At 37.9% G+C, this 21,312-nt stretch overlaps 3 protein-coding genes across 7 annotated transcripts; 1 reads left to right on the forward strand and 2 right to left on the reverse strand.

The window, feature by feature from the left end:
• Positions 1 to 1,147: 1,147 nt before the first annotated feature.
• On the reverse strand, positions 1,148 to 9,481 carry LOC128605567 (eukaryotic translation initiation factor 5). Of its 2 annotated transcripts, XM_053621150.1 has the most exons (12): positions 9,379 to 9,481; positions 8,938 to 9,111; positions 6,611 to 6,890; positions 6,412 to 6,493; positions 6,057 to 6,229; positions 5,820 to 5,931; positions 5,507 to 5,625; positions 5,098 to 5,259; positions 4,694 to 4,855; positions 3,846 to 4,010; positions 3,596 to 3,736; positions 1,148 to 1,734 (listed from the first exon to the last, which is right to left on the reverse strand). In XM_053621150.1, exons 3-12 carry the CDS (start codon positions 6,680 to 6,682, stop codon positions 1,639 to 1,641), a joined length of 1,284 nt encoding a protein of 427 aa, XP_053477125.1. In that variant the 5' UTR covers positions 6,683 to 6,890; positions 8,938 to 9,111; positions 9,379 to 9,481; the 3' UTR covers positions 1,148 to 1,638. The 2 variants fall into 2 exon arrangements, with proteins under 2 accessions (XP_053477125.1, XP_053477126.1); XM_053621151.1 differs by lacking the exons at positions 8,938 to 9,111; positions 9,379 to 9,481 and adding an exon at positions 6,982 to 7,000.
• Positions 9,482 to 10,784: 1,303 nt separating this feature from the next.
• On the forward strand, positions 10,785 to 15,792 carry si:dkey-196h17.9 (exocyst complex component 3). Of its 2 annotated transcripts, XM_053621167.1 has the most exons (11): positions 10,785 to 11,070; positions 11,164 to 11,289; positions 11,614 to 12,118; positions 12,217 to 12,445; positions 12,539 to 12,639; positions 12,752 to 12,829; positions 13,286 to 13,409; positions 13,980 to 14,096; positions 14,291 to 14,443; positions 14,876 to 14,997; positions 15,125 to 15,792. In XM_053621167.1, the coding sequence occupies exons 2-11, from the start codon at positions 11,196 to 11,198 to the stop codon at positions 15,282 to 15,284; spliced, it is 1,683 nt and encodes a 560-aa protein (XP_053477142.1). In that variant the 5' UTR covers positions 10,785 to 11,070; positions 11,164 to 11,195; the 3' UTR covers positions 15,285 to 15,792. The 2 variants fall into 2 exon arrangements, with proteins under 2 accessions (XP_053477142.1, XP_053477141.1); XM_053621166.1 differs by having other exon boundaries at positions 10,785 to 11,289.
• A 691-nt stretch (positions 15,793 to 16,483) lies between these two features.
• On the reverse strand, positions 16,484 to 20,966 carry tnfaip2b (tumor necrosis factor, alpha-induced protein 2b). 3 transcript variants are annotated; one of them, XM_053621163.1, is made up of 12 exons: positions 20,864 to 20,966; positions 19,687 to 19,821; positions 18,845 to 19,508; positions 18,624 to 18,735; positions 18,318 to 18,425; positions 18,132 to 18,226; positions 17,909 to 18,001; positions 17,694 to 17,820; positions 17,366 to 17,491; positions 17,102 to 17,257; positions 16,887 to 17,008; positions 16,484 to 16,797 (listed from the first exon to the last, which is right to left on the reverse strand). In XM_053621163.1, the coding sequence occupies exons 1-12, from the start codon at positions 20,931 to 20,933 to the stop codon at positions 16,623 to 16,625; spliced, it is 1,983 nt and encodes a 660-aa protein (XP_053477138.1). In that variant the 5' UTR covers positions 20,934 to 20,966; the 3' UTR covers positions 16,484 to 16,622. The 3 variants fall into 3 exon arrangements, with proteins under 3 accessions (XP_053477138.1, XP_053477140.1, XP_053477139.1); XM_053621165.1 differs by lacking the exon at positions 20,864 to 20,966 and adding an exon at positions 20,166 to 20,318; XM_053621164.1 differs by lacking the exon at positions 20,864 to 20,966 and adding an exon at positions 20,098 to 20,318.
• Between the last annotated feature and the right edge of the window lie 346 nt (positions 20,967 to 21,312).

Genomic DNA, 21,312 nt, shown 5'->3' on the forward strand with positions numbered 1-21,312 from the left:
GTTAGATGCAGCATTGACTCTCGACTTGAGAAAACGCAGTGGATCAACACCAGCAGATGACATGACACCCCAAATCATCACTGACTGTGGAAACTTCACACTGGACTTCAAGCAACTTGGTCTCTGGTCTCTGGTCTCTTGGTCTCTGGAGAGGACTCTGGTCCTCTCCACTCTTCCTCCAGACTCTCGGACCTTGATTTCCAAATTAAATGCAAAATTGACTATCATCTGAAAATCGATTTTGGTTGTATGTACTGAACCAGACAGAGAGATTAAAGGCTCAGGAAATCTTTGCAGGTGTTTTGAGTCACTTAGCTGATTAGAGCTCTTCTCAGGTCGACATTTCTGTATTATAAATTCTTTATTCAAATATTTTGATTTCCATGAGCTGTAACCCCTAATAATTAAGATTAAAACAAAAAAAAAAAAGGCATGAAATATTTCAATTTACGCATAACGAATATATGGAAGTTCAACTTTTTGAATTAAATTGGGGGGGGGGGGGGGGTGAACTTTTCCACAATATTCTAATTCTTACACATGCACCTCTATATGACTTTGCATATCCAACTAACATAGTAGGCTCAGCAAGGAACAGTGCATAGTGACCATAGCCACAAACTACTATGCAGATAGTTGCATATGGTAGATATGTGGTCAGACATTTGTACAAGGCAAGAAAAAGAATGGGAAATATGGCTGGCTTGACTGTACTTACTGCCAAGACTGCATCATAGATCACTTTGACATTGTTGGAAATCCTTGGCATGTGTGCCTTGAGCACAACTTCAGGACCCCTGAAGGTTAGGGTGGGTGGAATAGAACTTGTTTAGTACAACAACTTCTAGCATACCAACAGCTAGCAATCATTTCTCTGTTTAACACAATTTCAATGTCAGTAACCCAGTCACAATTTGTATCTCTACCTTATTAGCTTTTTATTGCAAATAACTACATTTAATCAAAGTTAGCAAGGTTAGGAGACATTTCTTGTTTATTAGGTTGTGCTTCAATAATTAGCATATCGGACTGTGATATGTTTAAGAGCTTGAACTGAAGTCGGTGTGGAATTAAATAAGTCATACAAGAGTAGTAACTGTTTTGAATGCAGGGTGTCTGAGGGAAATAAAAACCTGACCAGTTGCCATTTTATTTATTTACTTTTAATAAATGCAGGAAATACTACTTGCATGTACTGTGTGCAAGTTGGTTTTCTTTCTCTCATTTTTCATTCCCCCAGTTATTCCTGGCTGCTTTATTTATAACAGTTTGAAATTGAAAACAAAATCCCACACTAACTATAATTTCAATAACATGAAAGCATCCTTTATTTGATGATTAAAGAATTTAAAACAATCACAACTAACCATGCCGCATCATTAAATCCATTAACCAAATAAGTCACAATATAAATCTCAATACAGAGAGAGAAAGAACATAACAGCTTAGCAGCAAGACACTGAAAGCTGTATTTTAAAACCATGCCTCAAGTAGCAGAGATAGAATAAACTAGTAAAAGGGTAATACATGGAAAATAAGAGAGGCGGCTGAAAAGAAGGCTACTGGATATAATTTGATCATTTTATCATTAAAGAAAGCTGAATAGTCTAAACTGGCTGCCAAACATGTGTTGTTTCTTTAAATGGCATCAATGTCAAGGTCGTCCTCCTCCTCAGTTTTCTCTGGCTTAACGGTCTCCACTTTCAGTTCACGGGCAGAGGAAGAGTATACAACCTAGAGGGCAGGAAGAGGAGTTGAAAGTCACTAAGGCCGCATTTGCACTACTTGGTTCAAATGACCCAATTCCGATTTTTTCCTCCCATGTGGCACAGATCAGATATGACCCATAAACGTGTAAGCAAGAAAAAAAACACATGGATTCCAATATTCTCAGATCAGTTTCAGGCCTTATTCATATGTTGAAATAAATCTGATATGAATCGGATACATGCATTTGTATCCGACATGTAAGCAGACAGATCGGAAATTCCCCAGTCGTTGCGAGCCGTAGGTCATTGAAAAAGCAACGGTGACGAATGATGTCAACTCAGGTGGACACCAACCGATGTAGCAGCGATCACTGCTACATTCGCCCAGGCTAAAACAAGGGCTCTCTTCTTTTTTTCCCCTCTGCCTTAAGAGGCCGGTGTTTTGCTTACCTTTAAATATGGTGCGGAAAGCAAAAGCTTGCATTATATTTTTGGCTGCATCCATTGCAAATTGCACGGTTTTTACTTTCTTTTCGGCCTAAGCTTTTCTGGTGACCTTGGGAGGTTTCACGAAGAGTATAGTGTTAATGCAGATATTGGACATGGGTCAACTGTAAAAGATGTAATGCAGGTCGTCCAAAAAAAAAATTAAAAAATTAAGATATAGTCAACAAATTGGAATTGGGAATCAAGACCTGCAGTGTAAATCTGCCCAACAGCAAAGACAAACTGACCAAGGTTACTGACTTGACTTTATTTTCAAGTGTTTTAAGCTTTAATAACAAATTTGAAGGAAAGGTAGAGAAAAAGTGCAGCACAGCACCTGGGCTCATGTTTAATGCTCAGTGTGGATGGAAACAATTAATTCAATGGAATCGTACATCTTGCCCAGTGTGGTTTCGGCTTAATTAAAGCGTTTTCAGCCTGCATGGGTGATTTAAAGTCAGATTTACAGTTGTGTTTACTGTTGGATGTTTCAGCACTCCACGTAGTCTTGAGGTGCTGGTGGGAACTCATTCATCAGCCTTTGGCACATCTAAGAGCTTACCATAACCTTAATGGGCATGTGGCATCAAAGTTTTAACATCTTCAGCTGGCAATACTAGGTTGTGTAATCTGCATTTGCAGGATAAATAAGTAAGACACTTCAAAAGTGCCTTAAATATACAGAGTCAAACACAGACATTTAGAAATGTAAAAACTGCAGGCAGGCAATCTTTAGCTAAAAGTTAATTTTAGTAGCAAAACGATGTTAAAAATGTTAACGAACTGCCGTGAAGACCTAACATCTAAATATGCAGAGTACTATGATTTGGGCATACTAATGATAAGGGCATCATAGAACTGAGACAACTATGGATTTCATTTGTGGATAAGTTGGAGAATTGGGAGAGATGTTCACATTTATTCAATTAGTTAATCTACAATTTTTTCCCTGATGGCTATAACAGTAATGATCATCCCAAAAAACAAATGAATTTTAAAATGCAAGAACAAAAATTTAATCAGGCCATGAAATCACTTAAGTTAACATGCTGTTCTGTATAACATTCATAGTTAATTTAGCACCTATATGCCATTTCCTGTAGCAGAGCTTGCTAGCACCTGTCTACTCTTCTTTCATGGTGCTAAAATAAATTATGATTTTTTTTATTGTTGTAATTCATACAGTATATGTAAAGTGCAATGTAACAATGTTATGGTTATAACAAGTTGTCATGTTAGATTACAAGTAGGGTTATACTACACATTTTTCTTTCAACGTGAACTCTAATGAACTTAAGATAAAATTTTAATCTATTCACATACCTTATACTGCCGATCATCAAGAATTTAATATTGTCAACACTCCCATGCATCAAATAAAAAGGGAAAAACACATTTACCTCTACATTCTCATAATCTTCCTCTACTTCCTGCTCACTTCCCTCACTCTCTTCTTCTGCCTCCTTCAGCCATTTGACAAAAGGAGCAGCCTTCGCATGGATCTCCTTTGCCAAATCTTTAGAGACATATTTCTTGGACACCTTAAGTATAAAACCACAGGTTTTAACACACTAAAATAATATGACAAGCAAGTTTTCACCAAGAAAAAAAGAAAGAAGAATGATTTGTCATCTGTATTTATGTGCACACCTTTTCAGCCCACATGAGGATGACGTCCTCCTCCAACAAATCAGCATCATACAGGTCCTTTAGTATGATTGGAACTCTAGGCAGCAACTGAGTTTTGTGCAGCTTCACCACACACTCAAAGCCACCCAGCAGATATTTCTGAGCCTTCTTATCATTATGGCAGAACTGTAGTGATGGAACAATGGAAAACGATTCAGTATTAGAGGAAAAAGCAGAGTACACATTCCTATGCATATGCGCATTCAGCTAAAGATCATAACTCCGAATTTCAACTATACACACAAACAAAAAACACCCCTTCAACTCAGAATTCCTATTGGTAAACTCAGGACAGTCTCCTCATGTTCAGCAAGTGATGTCAAATCAACATGGCTGCTCACATCATTAACACTAAACAAACTTGTTGCGAAGATGAACATGGAGGTATCAATGTTTTCCCCCCACTTTGTAGCTCTACTGCTTGGAGGTTGAAAATGATGCAATTCCTGTGCCAGTAATGCTTACTTGCACCAGAGATTAGTGCCATTTATGGGCACCAAGTTGTTCTTTAATTTTAAATAAAACAAACCAATAAACGTACCAAACTGGTGCAAACAGACTAAAGGCTGGAAATGTGATGCTTCGTATGCGCCGTTATACTCGGTATCAATTTTTTGGGAGTAATATGAAAATCTCGATTTGATGTGTTTAATGTGAAACTATTTGTATTTTACGGTCCAAAAACCTTTGGAAAATTCATAAGGAATGGCTGCAAATTTGTGAAGTGAATTACTGGCTAAACACTAAAGACTTCTGTTGCTTGTCTTGTCATCATTTTAATCATATTACCAGAAATTGTAAGGACTTACACGAAGAAAATGACGTTTATATTTTTTGATCTGGTCTCTGATGTTTTCGCTAAAGAGCAGTTCACTCAGGATAAGTGGTCCCATGGCCCTCACATCCAGTCGCTCTGCCTCAGCCAGAATGTCCTTGTCTGCAGAGTCTATTGTGCAATTTTCTTTCTTTTCCTAGAAGTGAAACATGTTAGAATAAAAAGCCATTACTAGCCTGTATACTTCAATATTTCCTTATTACCGGCCTCAAAGCCAACACATCACGACCAATGCATGAAGACTTATTTGGGGAGAGAGACCAATGATACCACAAAAAAAACATTGTAAATTCAGTAACACAACTCAGGCAGCTTTTTTTCCCCTAACCTGTGTTTTATTTGCTCAGTACCCAATCACAGACACCCTCATCCACTTACTTTGACAAAATTATAAAACATGTTGACTCTATCCTCCAGGGTCTTCTCCAGGTCATCTGAAAGTGTCAGGTTCTTAGCATGGTCACTGATTTCCTCCATCCGCCGACGCTGGGCCTCCTCGGTGGTCTCCTCTGCCCAGTCCTCGTCGTCCTCATTACCATCCTAAACTCAGGGCACATTTTGGATGAAGAGTCCATTCCGTGTCAAATGTAGAGGTTTTCACACCAAAATTTGTTAATGCACCTTACTTAACCTGAAGCTCAAATAAAACATGCCATTTCTAACTACTTTTAAAAAAGAAAAAAAAAAAGTCCTAATTTAACCCATATAATTGATCTATTGTTACCACTTGACGCAACCTCTATTCTAATGACCATCACCAAGGATAAAGGAGCAAAAAAGCACTCACCACAGCTTCCGGCGCATCAATGTCATTATGGTTCCCAGAATCGCCACTGCCTGAGCCATTTTCCTTGTCCTTCTTTCGGTTCTTCCCCTTTTCTTTCTTTACAGGCCCACTATCACTCTCTACATTAATGGTGATTATAAAACAGGGAAAGCGATGAATTTATTATGCTAACACAACCACAAAAAAAAAACCATGCTTCAGTACCCACATTATCTATTTTAAACACATTTTCTTTTAAAATCAGCAAATAATTCTGGAACTTGCGACAATGTCAGAAGAACATGATGGAAACTCTAAAGTAAAAGAAACTTACCTGGTGGATTTTTAAGGATGAACGTGCATAGTTTGTGACGAGTGTCTAGCATACCCCGGTATCCACAAGCCTTACAGGAATTTCCAATAGTTTGTTTCTTTGGATTAATATGCTGAAAGACACAAATTCAAATTTAATCTGAGGGAGAAAATACAGTGCACTGTGAATTAAATCCAATCCTGTTTATTTATTTATTAATGTAGTTTGAGTCAAAGTAACACATCCACTCCTACTTACCAAGTCAGTCTCAGGATTATCACACTCAGGGCACAGCACAAACTTGCGTATGAATCCATCCAGCATGTCCTGCAGTTTGTTGGCCTCATGGGAGCCGTTCACTATGTAGCGGTCATTCTTTGTGTCAAACTGGGTCTGCGCCCCAAGCTCACAGCCGAAAAACTTGGTTGGATCTTAAGGTACACAGAGAGATGCATTTTGTCAGAAATAATCTGACAGGCACACACAATCTTCATTGTAAGCCAACTTGGAGTGTGCAAATCACCATATAGCCCTACTGGAATGAATTAAGCTCTGCATTACATTGTTCATAAATTGACTACATTAAATGAAAAACACATCACTTAAAACGTACATGTTGGAGGTCGATTCAGTGCCTTAGCAACATCAACCATGTTGACAATGACTGTCTTGATTCCATTCCCTTTGCCCTCCACCTGGTCAGAGAAATAAAAGACTCATGAGTAAAAACCACTGTCCATTTCAAGTCAACTTTAGCTTCTAAAAAAACGTACAAAAATTTATTAAATAAATAAAAACAACTGAATAAGTACCTTGGCTATCAGACGGGGCATCTTGTAGCGGTAGAACTGGTCCGACACACTGCGGTTGACGTTAACAGACATTTTGAGTGACCTGTGGCACTATCAGCAAAATAAAAAGATCCTGGATGGGGATTTTTGGGTATCTTCTGTCTGGAGAAGACGGGATGACATAAACAACTGCAAGCGTGCTCGGTCTCTGACATGAAAAAGATTTTGCCACAGAGGCTGCAGGTTCTTTGCTCGTGGTCTAGGTTTACACCGCTTGCGTTCCAACAGCTGCGCAACAGCTCTGAAAAAACAAACGCATTTTTATTAGCCAAATAGCAGTGCACATTGATACTACTTAAGAACTGCTATTAGCTGGATATTTCAAATACCACCTATGATTAGCTTCTTAACACCATCCAGTCATTTCTCCTCACAATCGGCAGACTTTAATTAAACTGAACATAAAATGAAAACAGTATTGGCAAAATAACTCCACACGGAGGTACTGTGAATGAGAGAAACATTAACCAGACCTAAGCAAAGTTGGGACACATCTACAAATAACATCCCTTGTGCTCTGTTCACTACTTAGCAATGGGTGTACTGTTCAAAGGTCATATTGATTTTGGCCTGCTGGGTCCAAATATTTGAAACGTTGAATACATGTATGTTTTTGGGGAAGAGTAAAGACACACAAACCGACTCCTCATGCCTGGGGATCCTTCATCAGTCAGATGGGAGTGAAAATAAGACATGGATGAAACGTAACAAAGGGATTTCACCTTTTTGTGTGTAAAAAGCAGTTGGTCTCAATTGATATTTCGACACTTTCATAATCAGTTTTATTCCCAGCTAAAAATATGACACCAACATAACCAGTTTAATACAAATATGAAGGAAAATTCTAGCAAGTGCACCAAAATAAACTGGCCCTTTTTCATGTTTAATAGATAAAATTAACCAAATATATAGTTTAACGTGGTTCTGCTTTATGTATGGGTCATTTCGCACCAAACATAACAAGGGTTAACATAACACAAATAGCTGTTGAACCATATCTCAGGGCTGGTTTAAAACAGGCATATCCAACTGTGGAGCAGGGAATCCTAAATCCAACACAGTTTAGTGATTTTCAGTGCTCTAATGTATATCTTTAAACAACTCAGTAAAACTTTACATGCTTCTTCATGCATGTTGATGCACAAAAACAATCGTCCAACTGTACTGTAGTGATGTGTTGCTCATGAACGATTCGTTCATTTTTGACCGTGCAAGCGCTGCAACATCCCCATAGGTTCTGTACAGGAAACAGAAACGATTAGTTGACGACTTGAGTCTTCAGGTTCGAGTCGCTCGTTCTTCCGGTGACCGCCCCATAAATGGTACCAGACACAGACACGATTAGCTCATGTCAAGTCATTCGTTCATCACGTCACAGCCCCACTGCATTCAGCATATAGGGCGGTCACGAGGTGAACAAACGACTTGGACCCGAAGACTCAAGACATCAACTAATTATTTCTGTTTCCATGGAACAGACGTGACAAAAGGACGACTCGGATCGGGAGGTGAACTAACAGACTGCATAGCCTGAAGAACTTAATTAATCAATCATTTCTGTTTCTCATCATTTGGCCTTGGTTGCATTAGCCTATAGTTTATTTTTTATTCCAAATGTGATCAACCTTTGCACAAATACGAGATGTGTTGGGGAATTTAACATGTAACATTTTAATCATATTCTGCTGAAATGAATGAAATGACTCGTAAAAAAATAGATTCGTTCATTTTGCTGAACGAGATTCAAAGATCAGAGTCAGCAAAATGATCCCAACTTCTCATCACTACTGTACTGGGACTCGCCCTCGTGATTACTTGGGCTACTTCCATACTCCAGCCACAGGGCTTCCCATCGTGTGCGCGTCCCTATCTGTGAGAACATGGATAAAACCAAGACGACATCTATATTCTTTCTTCCCAGTCCGGAAAACAAGCGCGAGTGTTGAATTTCTTGAAGAATGAATGAGCCAAATATAAAAGCGCTAAACTGTGGGCCGCGGTGGCTGAACTCGACTCGGTTTCCTTCATGGTGCAGAGTGCGTCATGGCTAGGCTAGGCTAAGCTAAGCTAACTGCGCTGTACGTGCGCCACCATGGTGAACACACGGTAGGTAGGGCGCCATTTTGATCCGATTTCCTCGCGTCGTTCACACCCTTTACGCTAACATCTGGGTAGGATTATTAATGGTATACACAAAACTGATTACAAGTCTGGCAAATTCTGTCGTATATAATATAAGGTTAACCAGCATTAACAGCAGTGATCTGAGACACTGTTTACACGCTTACCGTTTCCGTAAAATAAAGACATAAACACAACGCTAGTCGTCCAACGACGCAGTGAAGAGCTGACAGTCGAGCTGGAGTTAGAGTTGTTGGGTTGTGATCCAAAGAATGTAACCCGATAGAGCTGTAGAGAAAAGAGTCAGGGCAAGGTAGCAGGTCCAGAAACGATACTGGAATCTGAGAATAAAATGAAGACACGTCATATAACTTATCAAACCCTCCGGAAAAAAGTGAACATGGCTAGCTGAGATTTATCTGAAATAATAGCAGCAGTGATGACCTGATAGTTAGCTAGTTTATATAACCAGCGAGTTAGCTAGCTGGGAAAAATTACCAGTAACAGGTCTAAAATATTTTCTCACGATTAACAAGCGAATTGTTAAAATAAATAAGCCAAATACAAATTTACAATTTTGGTATACTGTTATCAGCTGCTGTTCCTACCTATCTAGAACCTTCCTGCGCCACCACGCAATGGCAGAGTGCCTTGGAAATACAACCGAAACTCGATGACGAGTAAGCAACCCTCTCGTGACGAGTGGACTAGTCGCCCCGCCCCTACAAGGCATCCATTGGACGAGCTCCTCTACCGTGGCACATTCTGCATCCTGAGTGGCCCGTTTAAATGTCAATCACAATCCCATCGCCTCGTGCTCAGTATTCCCATTTCATTTCACAGAAACAGTACGTGCGTGTAGCATGAATACAATCACGGGCATACTTCATCCGCCATGTTGGCATTGTCATGTGACCTTCGATGTCATCATAAACACAAAAATCTCACACACACACACAAACACAAACAGATGAAAGCAACCGCACTAACGGCAAAATGCATTTCAGTAAAGTTAACTGAATAAGTAATGTAATGTGGGCAGTGTTAGCAGGCAAATTCGTTGCCGTTAGCTTGGCCGATGCTAAGGCATGATGGAGATAAAAAAAAAAAAGGTTTCAAACGCTGTGACATCTGTTTACTTGTTTAAACCTTCAACAGGTTAACAATTTATTCCGGTACTGTTAAACAAGTCCTGCTTAACCAAGGTCTGCTACTTAATAAGAGCTGACACGCTGTCTTTGGCCTTTCTTTCTGAGTTCGTCCGCACCAGTCCCGTTGCATTATGGGATTTTTTGACTCTCGTACTGTCCATCGGTTGCATACTGCAAAATCTCACCGGAAGCAGTACATCATCCGGGTATTCCTCACATACTGTTTCTCGCCTGCTGAGAATTCGGACATACCACCCCTCTGATGTACTGCTTTTCGCCTACTGTGTAGGGTAGTGCGCCATTTCGGACACTGCCTACCTTTACAGTCCCTTCAGTATTTAGCGATTTTGCGATCGTAGAAATTAATGCAAAATCAAGCAAACCCCGTAATATTCAGAGGAGCGTGCAATTTTTCAAAATTTCCACATATTTGGGCCAAGACGCGTTGTGTGACGTCATCACAACACGCTTTCAGCCAAAGCCTTCTTCGATTCACGTGCGTCGAAATTGAGTACAGCTAAAAGGTATCATTTACCAACAAACATCACTGCGAAAGACAATTGCAATTTTGCCAATTCAAGTAGTTTCTCACAAAAACTCCAGAAGTTGCATCACAAGTTTGGAAAAAGGCACAGCAAAATCAAGTATTATTTGCCGCAGCAGTCGCAAGAAACTGCAAAATCATGTACGGACTGCTTATACATACAGTACATTGTTTACGAAAGCTACCTTTCCTAATTATCCAATGAAACTTTAAAGAACCCATGAACCACCCTTATGCATTAACTGGGTACGTGTATGGTACAAACTGCAAATTACTGGTAATAATTTTCTTTCTAATACTTAGAACCAGGCATATGAAATTCAACTAAACTGTCCAGGTACTTGCAAGTTGCTTAGAATAACATTATTATTATTATAATTTATTTATACCAAATAGGTACCTTTACCCAGCCAAGAAACCAATAGGGAAAGTTTGGGAATTTTTTTTGAGGTAATGGGGAAATACTGTGGCTGGGGTTATTATTTGCATGCAGTGGATGAAGCTGGTTGGTTAACGTCTGGGGAATACCAGCCATGGGTGTGGGGTGTGTATTTAACCTGGCTGCTCAAAGCTGGCTGCTATTCAGCTTGTGGATAATAACCGAGGTTTGATATAATTGTAGCTCTTCAGAATAATAATGATAATAATAATAATAATAATAATAATAATAATAATAACAAAACATTGTTTACATTTAGAAGGTCTGCAGTGGAGAAGACAAGCAAGAAAAATGAAGAGGAGTTTTAAAACCTTGTTTAAGAAAAAATGTCAAGATAGGCAAGAGGAACGTTTGGTGAGTTCAGAGCCCTCTGGTGCTGCAGATGGTAAGTTATATGTTCATTTATTACTGTTCATTTAGGATTCCAATTCAGTGATCATAATGTAGACGTTACGATGACAGTCACAAAGAGAACTATTTTAGTTACTTCTTGCTTTCCATGTATCCATGTAAGCATTGACACCAACAAGAGAGGACTTCTCAGATTTATTTTTGCAATAGAACGTTGTTTTGTTTGATAGCAATATTCCTCTGAGTTGAGAATGGTGTAGAATGTTTTTTTTTTTCTGTTGAAACCAGAACTATATAAAAGTTAATTGAGCAGCTTTATTTGTCAGATGCAACTTATATACCAATGTTTAATTTACAGAAGATCCCAGACAACAAACCGATTGCCTCATGAACACAACAGACCAGTTTGGTGCAGATACCCAAATGTCCCCTCAAGACACAATCCTTTCAATTTTCATAGATACACTTGCTGGAGACATATATTTACAGGAGCTAAAAGCCACAGCTGAGCAGGTGAAACAGTGTGATATCATACCTGATGGAAATGAGGGCTCTGACAGCTACTCTCAGTGCAGGTTGAAAGACTACCTCACAGCAGTGGAAATGTTTGTACATAATAACTTTCCTGCACTGCCAACAAACTCACAGCCATACACTGGGGAATACCTGAATGATGCTATGAGTTTCATATGTAACAAGGTGACTGGCTTAGTTCCAGTCTTAGAAGATTCAAGACTAGTCAATTACCTGCTTGACAGTTATAATCGTCGCCTGTTTAGCATGCTGCGCTTGTTAATGGATAGAAGTTCATCAGTAAAAGACTCCTTGTTCCTTCTACAATGGGTGAAAAATACATACTTTAGGTAGGTACTTTACCAATATAATTATCATGATCCAATATCCTGGCACATTGCACTGGCAAATGATTTGTCATGATTTCTTTAATTATTTATCATTTCAGGCAGGGCCATAAAGCATGCCTGATCACACAGAATTGTGTGCTCAGTGTATCGGACCCTCTCCTGCTGGCTGACTGGTTGGAGTATTCAAAGCAGAAACTCCTTACACTCCTTCAGGAAAATATCTCGACTACACTGCACAGCATCTTGCAACATGATGAACCTAATGGTGTTTGTTGTGATGACAGCAGTGAGGAGGCTTTCATTCAAGTCCAACTTGATGTCATACAGGTACTAAGCAGATAGGATGTCCCATTTTTGAATACACGTAATGTCCAGAATCTCTCCAACATTAACTCTGCTACCCCCTCTATCTCTCTAAAGTTACTGAATGCTCACATTCAGGCAAGTAAAACAGTCAGCCACACCCTTAAAACTGCTGTTCAAAGACTTTGTTGTGATGAACTTCACAGTTTCATACAGAGGTGAGTTTGTTAGATTTTCTGCCCTATACTGAATGGCAGCTGTTTTAGTTTTTTATTAATATAAATTAGTATAAAATTAACTTCCTCTCTACCAACAAATGTGTGTTGGCAGGTATGTGAGTGCACAGAGGGCCAACAAGGCAAATTTACTGCGTCACTTCAGGACAATTTATACCTGTAGGCAACTCAGGTGAGTTTGAAAGGTGATCCTTACAACGGTTAGCGTGTAACAATATATCGAGCTTGGTAAAGAGCCTGCGATTTAGATTTTTAAAAAATAACATCACAGATCATGTTTTTAATGGAGTCCACAAAACACTTCCGTCATCCATGGATAAGTGCATCTGTCAAATGATGTAATGTAAAATGCAAATGAATCATATGAAGCACGCAGACACATTTCCTTAAGGTCTACTAGGTAATTTCCTGTCAGCCTAAAACATTTTTCTTAACAGAGACATTGTGAGTGGTAGTATGATTTGGAGATTGTTTTAAAATGATTTAATTTTGTTTAGTTTAATGTTTCATCTTAAATCATCTTTTAAACAAGACTACAAATTTACATAATCTATATGTAACTTATCAGATCATGCCTGTACTGCACAATTTAGCCTATTAAGTTTGAGATGATTTTATTTTGCTGCAGGTCGTATGCTCTGAGCATTATTGATTCAAACAATAACACTGATTCATCCACTCTCCTGATGTTAGAAAACATGGAGACTCAATCTTTATTCAGTGCACAGCAGTTGTTTGCAAACATAGCAAAGGTGAGTCCTTTCATGTATTACCAAAAAAGTGCAGTACCGTAATAAAATTCCCCAGACAACGGTAACGTATAGCAGTGGTTTTCAAAGTGGGGGCCGCCAGGGGGCGCCCAGGGGGCCTCAACAATTTGGTGTGAAAAATAAATTCTCACTCTCAGACAACCACACACACACACACACACACACACACACACACACATACAATCAATTCCTAATGTAATGTAATGTAATGTAAAGATGTAAGATGTAATTATTAATTAAAAAAAAAAGGGGGATATATCAGAAGTCTGTATTTTTAATGTGTTTTAAAGACATCTTGCAAAAGGGGGGCCTCGGTCAAATGTTAATGCCATTTGGGGGGCCTTGCCCCGGAAAAGTTTGGGAACCCCTGTCGTATAGGACAATCTTATTGCAAATGTCATGCAAAAAAGTCACATATACTGTACATTATATTACATACATCACTAAGCTTTCTTGTTTATTTTGTGACTGGGCTTTCTCTGGGTCATCAGATTCAAGATTTACAATAAATGTATATATTACATTTTAAAGTATTACATTTTACAATTGTAGGACAATTTAAAGAAGTATTTTACCAAAGAGGATGGACATTTAAATAATATGATGATCATAAGTCAAAAGATGCTTGCAACTTTACCGCACATGGAACAGGGAGAGGAGACAAAAGAGGTATGCATTCTGTACTAATGTGATATCTAAATTATATATCTGTGAGAATCTTCCTAACTTCCCTAACGTTATTTTCAACCTTATTGTATTTTACAAAATGTTGCTTTTCTTGTTTGTTTTTGCAACTGTTAAATGTTATTGCAATTTTATGCATAATTTGACATACAGTGACTCTTCTTATCTCTGTTTTATAGCTTATTGTAAAGGCAGCATACCACAGTGTTACCAGAGCATACCTGCAGTGTTTAATGCAGAGAAAGTACAAAAAATTGGAAAAGAGATGGAAAGATGTGGGAAAGAAGATAATGTGCGATGCTGAACTTTTCCACTCCAAATTTGCAAAACAGGTGAGAAACTCAAATGTTAATATACTGTACATTCTTGCCAAGTAATGCTGCACTTTACAAAGAGACGGGAACCCTAATCATCTTAAAACGACTGTGAACACTTTTTGAAAATAAATGTAGACTATTTTTTTAGTGTATGAATAAATCAAGAGAGTAGTAAGCTATTTCATTATAACCACCTATTGTGCTTACACTACTTCTTTAAAGTGGCATCCAAAGTAAAAGTAATTCTTGCTATACAGCAACTGCCAATACAGAATACTCAGTATGATAGTACTGCAAACTTGTATGCTTCTATTTGAATTTGTTTTACATTTTGCTGAATGTTTGCTATGATTGATTTTAAACACTCTTCATGCTTAAATTTGAACAGTAAAATGTTATTCAAAGCAAATGAAGCAAATGTAATTTGAACTTTTTTTTCTCCAATAGAATGGAAGTGATGATGAGCAGAAAATTGTCCTGTTGAAAATGGGTGAGATTCTGCAGTGCCGTCATGTAGATACTCTTAAGCTTATCTGCTCGGAACTGTATATCGCATTCCCTGAGGAGAGGTAAACTCATGCACTCTAATGCACTAAAAAATTCAAATCAATTCAAATTTAAACCAGCACAAAGTTTGGTACATTTCGGGTTAATGATAAAGTCCTAATTGAAAAATGTGGTATTTGTAATTTCCAGTGAGGAGTACATACCTGCCCTACTGTACTGGAGAGGGGCATTGTCAAGACGACAGATTAAGAAAATAATTCATGTGAGTAGGGATGTTGAAGACCATGTCAGAAATGGAGACCACCTCAGACCCCATCCCCATGTGTACTGCTGCTGCTGTCTTTGTTGAATATAATGACAAAGCAGATGACCAGTGTCTGGCCCAAGACTTTCATGTGTGCATGAGTTTTCTCCCCCCAATGTTTTGTCTAAAGACACTATTGTAACACTAATTGAAGGTTTATGGGAAATTATTTTAAATGGTTTTAACTTTGACATTCCAGTTATTGCTCGATTTATCATATTTATTTATTAATTTTCTAAATAATATGAATTATATTAATGCTCATCATAATTTTGCTACATTTTGGTAGTAATTTAAAGCTATTCCTGGGGAGGTGGAATGTTGCATTGGCCTTCTTGATGTTATTTCACAGTTATTACGTGATTGTTCATCATGTTGCACTGGACCTATTTACACTACATTGTGTTTGCCTAAGGTCTAACTAAGCTAACAGATATTAAACTTTAACAATTGATTTGTTTAAATATAAACATGAAATGCATTTCAAAAGGGCAGGGCTCTATGTGTCATGTATCAACATTTGATTTAATTATATTAAAATTGTTTTGTTTCTGTTAAATTATTTTTACATTCATATTTAGACCTTGTTGTGTCTTAGCTTGTTAGATTATTGCCGTAATTCTTGCCCTCAAGCAGCAAGAAACATGATACTTGAGTGTTTTAACCTTTTTAAAGCGTTAGAACTCCTTTATGAAAATTCACAGCATTTCCACTTGAGGGCAGCATTGTATATTTTGACTTAAACTAGCGTTAAAGTAAACCATAGAGGCACGCTTGGAGAATATCCAACCACATTCACAATGTTCTGTTTTCTTGCAGTTACAAGTTACAGTACATTACATTGACTCAATCCAAATCAGCAAATTGCCTAAAACCTACTATCCTTTGCTGAGTTTTCTTACAAGAATACCATGGAAGGCAGGAGCTCTGTGCCTCTGTAGCAAATTTATCTATTAAACTTGATATAGCATTAAAATGAGCACAATTGTTTTATTAGATATTGGTATTATCTCAGTTGCCCTAAAAATGTGCTTGTTAACTAAAGAACTAATTAAACCATATTCCTGTTAGATGGCTGTAAGCTCTAATTTTGTTAAACTCAGCAGTTCTTGAGGGGCTAAAAAAACATTTATTCAGTGAAAACTGCATTGTTTCTTTTTGAATTTGTCAGAACTGGTCCCCATAGTGTACCATTTTAAGAACCAACTTCAGATATAGACACATACAAACACAAAAACATGCAGTAACGTGTACTCTATTTATTTACAATTTTTACAATAGCTTAATCATTTCACATTGCACATGGGACTGCATAAAACACTATAAAGACAACATACATCATGAGAATTAGAAAGATTTGGTATTTTAGAGTATTTCAGATGATTACTTAATGGCTACTTTGGAGAAGAAATTTGTGTTTGAATGAAGGGAATCCATGCCATCTATAGTGCTTTCTGAGGTCTGACCATGATACATAGTGAATGTCTTCTTTATTTTTTTGAGGTCCGAGGGAGAAAGGTTTGCCTTGAGGTGTAGCCAGGCAGAGACGTGGGCGTCACTGTTAAACACAATAGTTTCATCAGTTTCTGAGGTGTACAAGCTGTATTTTACACAAATGTGCACATACATGTCTGGATGGAGCATTACCTGAGGTCTGGGTAAATGTTAGAGAGGGTGACCAGCTGGAGTTCAATGCATTGTGGATCATTTAGTTTCAGCAGTTCAGCTAATTTGGGCAGGATGTCTTCCAGGTCCTTCATGTATGACCCCTATACACGAAGACCATTGAAACAAGACTCTTAAACAAAGTTCCCAAAGAAGTAGAAACACAGTTACAGCCTAAAGAAGTATATAAAACTTACAGTCTCAGTAAACAGAGCATGTATTTTCTGACTATTTTTGCATAAAGCTTCAGCTGCCTGGTGTTGTTTCTTCTCATCTTTAAGCATGATCTTCTTCTTCATCATTTTCCTCACATACTCAGCCAACAGTTCTTCATGAAGCTTACTGACCAACTCCTGTCAATATATATGTATATATATATATATATATATATAAAAAAATATACCAGAACGCAGAAACCAGTGTATCCAGCAGTTAATAAATCTGTTAATAAATCTTTGTACCTTAAGGCATGCTTCATGCAGGTTTCTGATTTGCTGAATGTGTCTATGCACCCCATCAAGCAATTCACTACACACATGTTCATTGTGTTTAAGCCATTCTTTGGTACCCACTTTGGAGTATGTCCACTGTGGAAGCATGCAGAGAATTTTTTAACTACTATCTTTAATCACATAGGCTTAATAGAAGAAATCAAACTTTTTAGTAGTATGAATTCTACTAATTGAATAGATAATCAATTAAAGCTATGTAGATTCATGAAATGCATTATTATGATAATACATTGGTAAAATAGTTAATAAAATAAATACACTTCTGCATCTGAGTTACCTTGAGATTTTTATGGATCGGTTTGGTGAAATAACTGTGGCATGTGTCTCTTGTCCTGGTCAGCAGATCTATACACTCATTCTTGATGTGTTGAGGGAAGGGGTCTGGATTCATCATTATGTAATTCCTAGAGAAACAACAACTCTTACACTTGGGTCCTTCCAGAGGTACAATGTCATATTGCAAAACTCCAAAGTAAATTTCCAGACGCTTACCTGAGATCTCTGATACAGGGCAGGTTGGCCTTCAATACAGCATCAGCGTTCACCTGATTATCCTCAATCACTTTCTCAAGGAAATGCTGGTAACTGAAAACAGGCCAATTCATGCTAAAATTGTCATAATTGTGTCTATAAAAATGATTCTACTTCAAAATATTAAGTAAATAAATAAAAAAGAAATATTTTGAAAAACCAGCTTGTAACAAATGGAACTCACTTAATAAGGAATTGCTTTAACTGGTGTGTGATTCTCTGAGTTTTTGACCAAGAGCCCAGCACATTCTTTGATGAGTTGAGAAGAGCATTGACACACTGCAGAAGAAAGAAACACAACTGCATTTAGAACATCACACATTCACTTATTTTCAGTACATTGCTTTGACTGTATTTTCAGTAGTAGTACCTGAATCACATCAATGGCCAGATGGCTTGAGTAGCAATTATCCATCAGTTCAGGATTAGCTTCCTTCTCACTGCTCAAGGCTCTTTGACACCATGTCCATAGCTCATTCTAGCGACACGACCAAAGAAAGGAGACAATGAGGTACAAAAATTATACAAGATTAAACTTCTTAATGAATAAGCACAAACGCAACAATACAAATTAAATGTGTCAGTCCGAAAAAGATGTGTCAAAGCCTGGTTTCTCTGAGGTCAGTCTATCTGGGCTCTTAGATATAAGAGATTTAACAATAACACAATAACATACCTCTTTACTGGTCAAATACTGCTCTTCCAACAACTCAAGGATATCATCAGGGAACAGTGCCTCAAGATGTTCATAGTCAATCATCCCAGAAAGCTCTTCATGCCTCAGAATCCTGAAAAGCAAAATGTAGTTCAATTAATAAACAACTTTTAATAATAATATATTAAAATAAATAGCATTTACAGGTTACAGAATGCCTTGGTATGGCTTTCCTCACTTACTCAGGGTAAAGACTATTCACCCAAAGAAGGACTTGTGTGCAGTCTTCATCAGAAAGTCCATAGTCAGCAATTTCCCTGAGCTTGTCACAAAAAACCTGATGGTATATTTTGGCATACATTTGGCACACATTCTCTTTTGGGTAGCAGCTCTTCACATTCTTTGCAATTTTTAGCAGGTCTTTCTTTAGTTGTTTACCCTTGGCAGTGATCTCCAATTGAACTGAAGACCTAAAGTTAACATTTGAATCTAGCTTTGCCTCCTCCATCCGCTGTATAACCATATTGCGAAGCAGGCGGTCATGGGCCAGTCTGCAATGCCTCGGCCTCCATGGGGGACGTTCATTTTTCTGAACCCCTTCCCATCTCCTGTCCTGCTCTTCCTCTTGGTCGATGGCTAGGACTGCCTCTTTTAGAAATTCTTTCTCTTCATTAGTTTGAACATCAAAACATTTCTGAACTGTTGACATAACTTTTGTTAAAAGGTCTTCAAAGTCTTTATTCAATTTTTCCTCCTCATCTTCCTCCTCTTCTGCCAACATGCTCTTGCTGGATCCCATCCCTTCTTGTTTCAGTGCAAACAAACGCTCCTCTCGACATATCAGCTGCTTCCCTGCAACTGCAAACTGATGCTGCTGGAGATTCTGCTGAAAAGTTAACAGAATCTCTAAAGGAGACAAAGAAGCACAGAAATTCACTTAGGACCCGAAGACAACACAAACCCACACTCCGTTTCATGAGCACTTTCTGTAAACAACAATATATTTCATTAATGACAGGTACCTGACTAAGCTATTTTCATCTTAACTAGTTGGAGTGATAACTAAATGCTAAAAATTTATTACCTTCAGATTTGATGTCATCCTGAATATGGGTATTCCTTTTGAAAAATGGTAGGCTTATTTTAAATTTGGAAAATTTACACTTAGAAGGTGAGACCCTTCTGACTATGGGGGATGATGATCCAACAGTCATTGTTCCTTTAAGACAGAAAAGAATAATAGATTATAGGTACAGTAACTAAGGCACACAAGCAGTGTTAAAAAGAATACAGGCATTGTTAAATATATGTAGATCTAATAGCTTTGCTGGCTTAAGGACAAAACGAATTAGGGTTATCACTGTATTATACAGCTGATTTGGCAAGAATGTTTCAGACTAATAATTGCCATGTGCGAGGTTTTGAGTTAGGAGGCAAAATACAGAGTAACTGAATCATACGAGTATTATAAAATACGAGTCCTATAAAGAAATACCTTCACTGTTGAGGCTGTAAAAGTAAAGTTTGTTTGAAGTTCACCAAAGTCAAAAGTAGTCAACTCACCAGCTGTTCTGTTTATTAGTGTGTATGTGTGTGTGTGTGCTACTTATATGGACTGCATCCTCCTCCACTTAGTCTGTACTCACAGGGGGAGGAACTAGCACGCGGACAAACACTTTCCGGTGCACGTGAATTTTCCGGGCAGAGGTGCTTTATTAAGACACATCTGTGCTGCTCATTACGCGCTGTAGCCTGTATGATATGTTATGTCCTGTTTTGCTGCCACTACTTTTTTGAAAATGTAGTCTGTAAAACTATTTAGTATAGTAGCCCATTTAGCGGCAGGAACCGACCCAGAACCTTTGAAAATCGAAATGTTTGCGACATGATCGCATTATTAGTCTATAGCATGGAAACATGTTTACATGAACCTCCAATCACGATATTGTGCCGCATGCTATAATATAGAAATCGAGGCTTTCCAAAGCATCCTTCATCCTGTTACTGAGTTTTCAAACGCTGTTGGTTAAAATGGAAGCATCTTTTCAGTGCGATGAGGGGGAAAACCCTTTCAGTGAATAAATCTATCACGCAACAGTTTCTTTCTTCTTTTTTTCTTTGTAGTGTAAGTCTAACAAGAACAACAACCACCACCATTATTATTAGTAGGCAAATAGTATTATTTATATGACTTATTATTATTATTATTATTATTATTATTATTATTATTATTATTATTCCGAGATTATCTGTTTTCTTACCGTCCTGGTCACCTCTATGTCGGGAACGTAAAAGGTCCAGTAACCTCCAGCTTAATGAATTGGATGCCATGAGGGCACAGAGCTTCAGAGTAATGTACTTTCTGTTATGGTAACAGGTGGGTTTGTAAGATAAAGAAAGTCATGTGAGACAACTTTAGTCGGGAAGGATGTGGACTGTGGTTTCTACCTATTATGTCTGCATAGCAGATGTAACAGACCTAAAATATACACGTTTTTGTTCATCATTGCTTGAAATCCTTTAAGGTGTGATATCTAAACCATTTAAAGTATTCAATCTTAAATTCCAAACTGAAGTGTAGCCTACTGCTCATCCAGAGCACCAATACATATAATAACTGTACTAGGAACTGTACTCAAGATCCTTACAGCAATAATGTGGTATACTGTAGCATGTGGTATGAAGAAAGACACTATACTGAACAACAAAA

The sequence above is a fragment of the Ictalurus furcatus genome, chromosome 3, assembly GCF_023375685.1.
Source record: "Ictalurus furcatus strain D&B chromosome 3, Billie_1.0, whole genome shotgun sequence".
Lineage (NCBI taxonomy): Eukaryota > Metazoa > Chordata > Actinopteri > Siluriformes > Ictaluridae > Ictalurus > Ictalurus furcatus.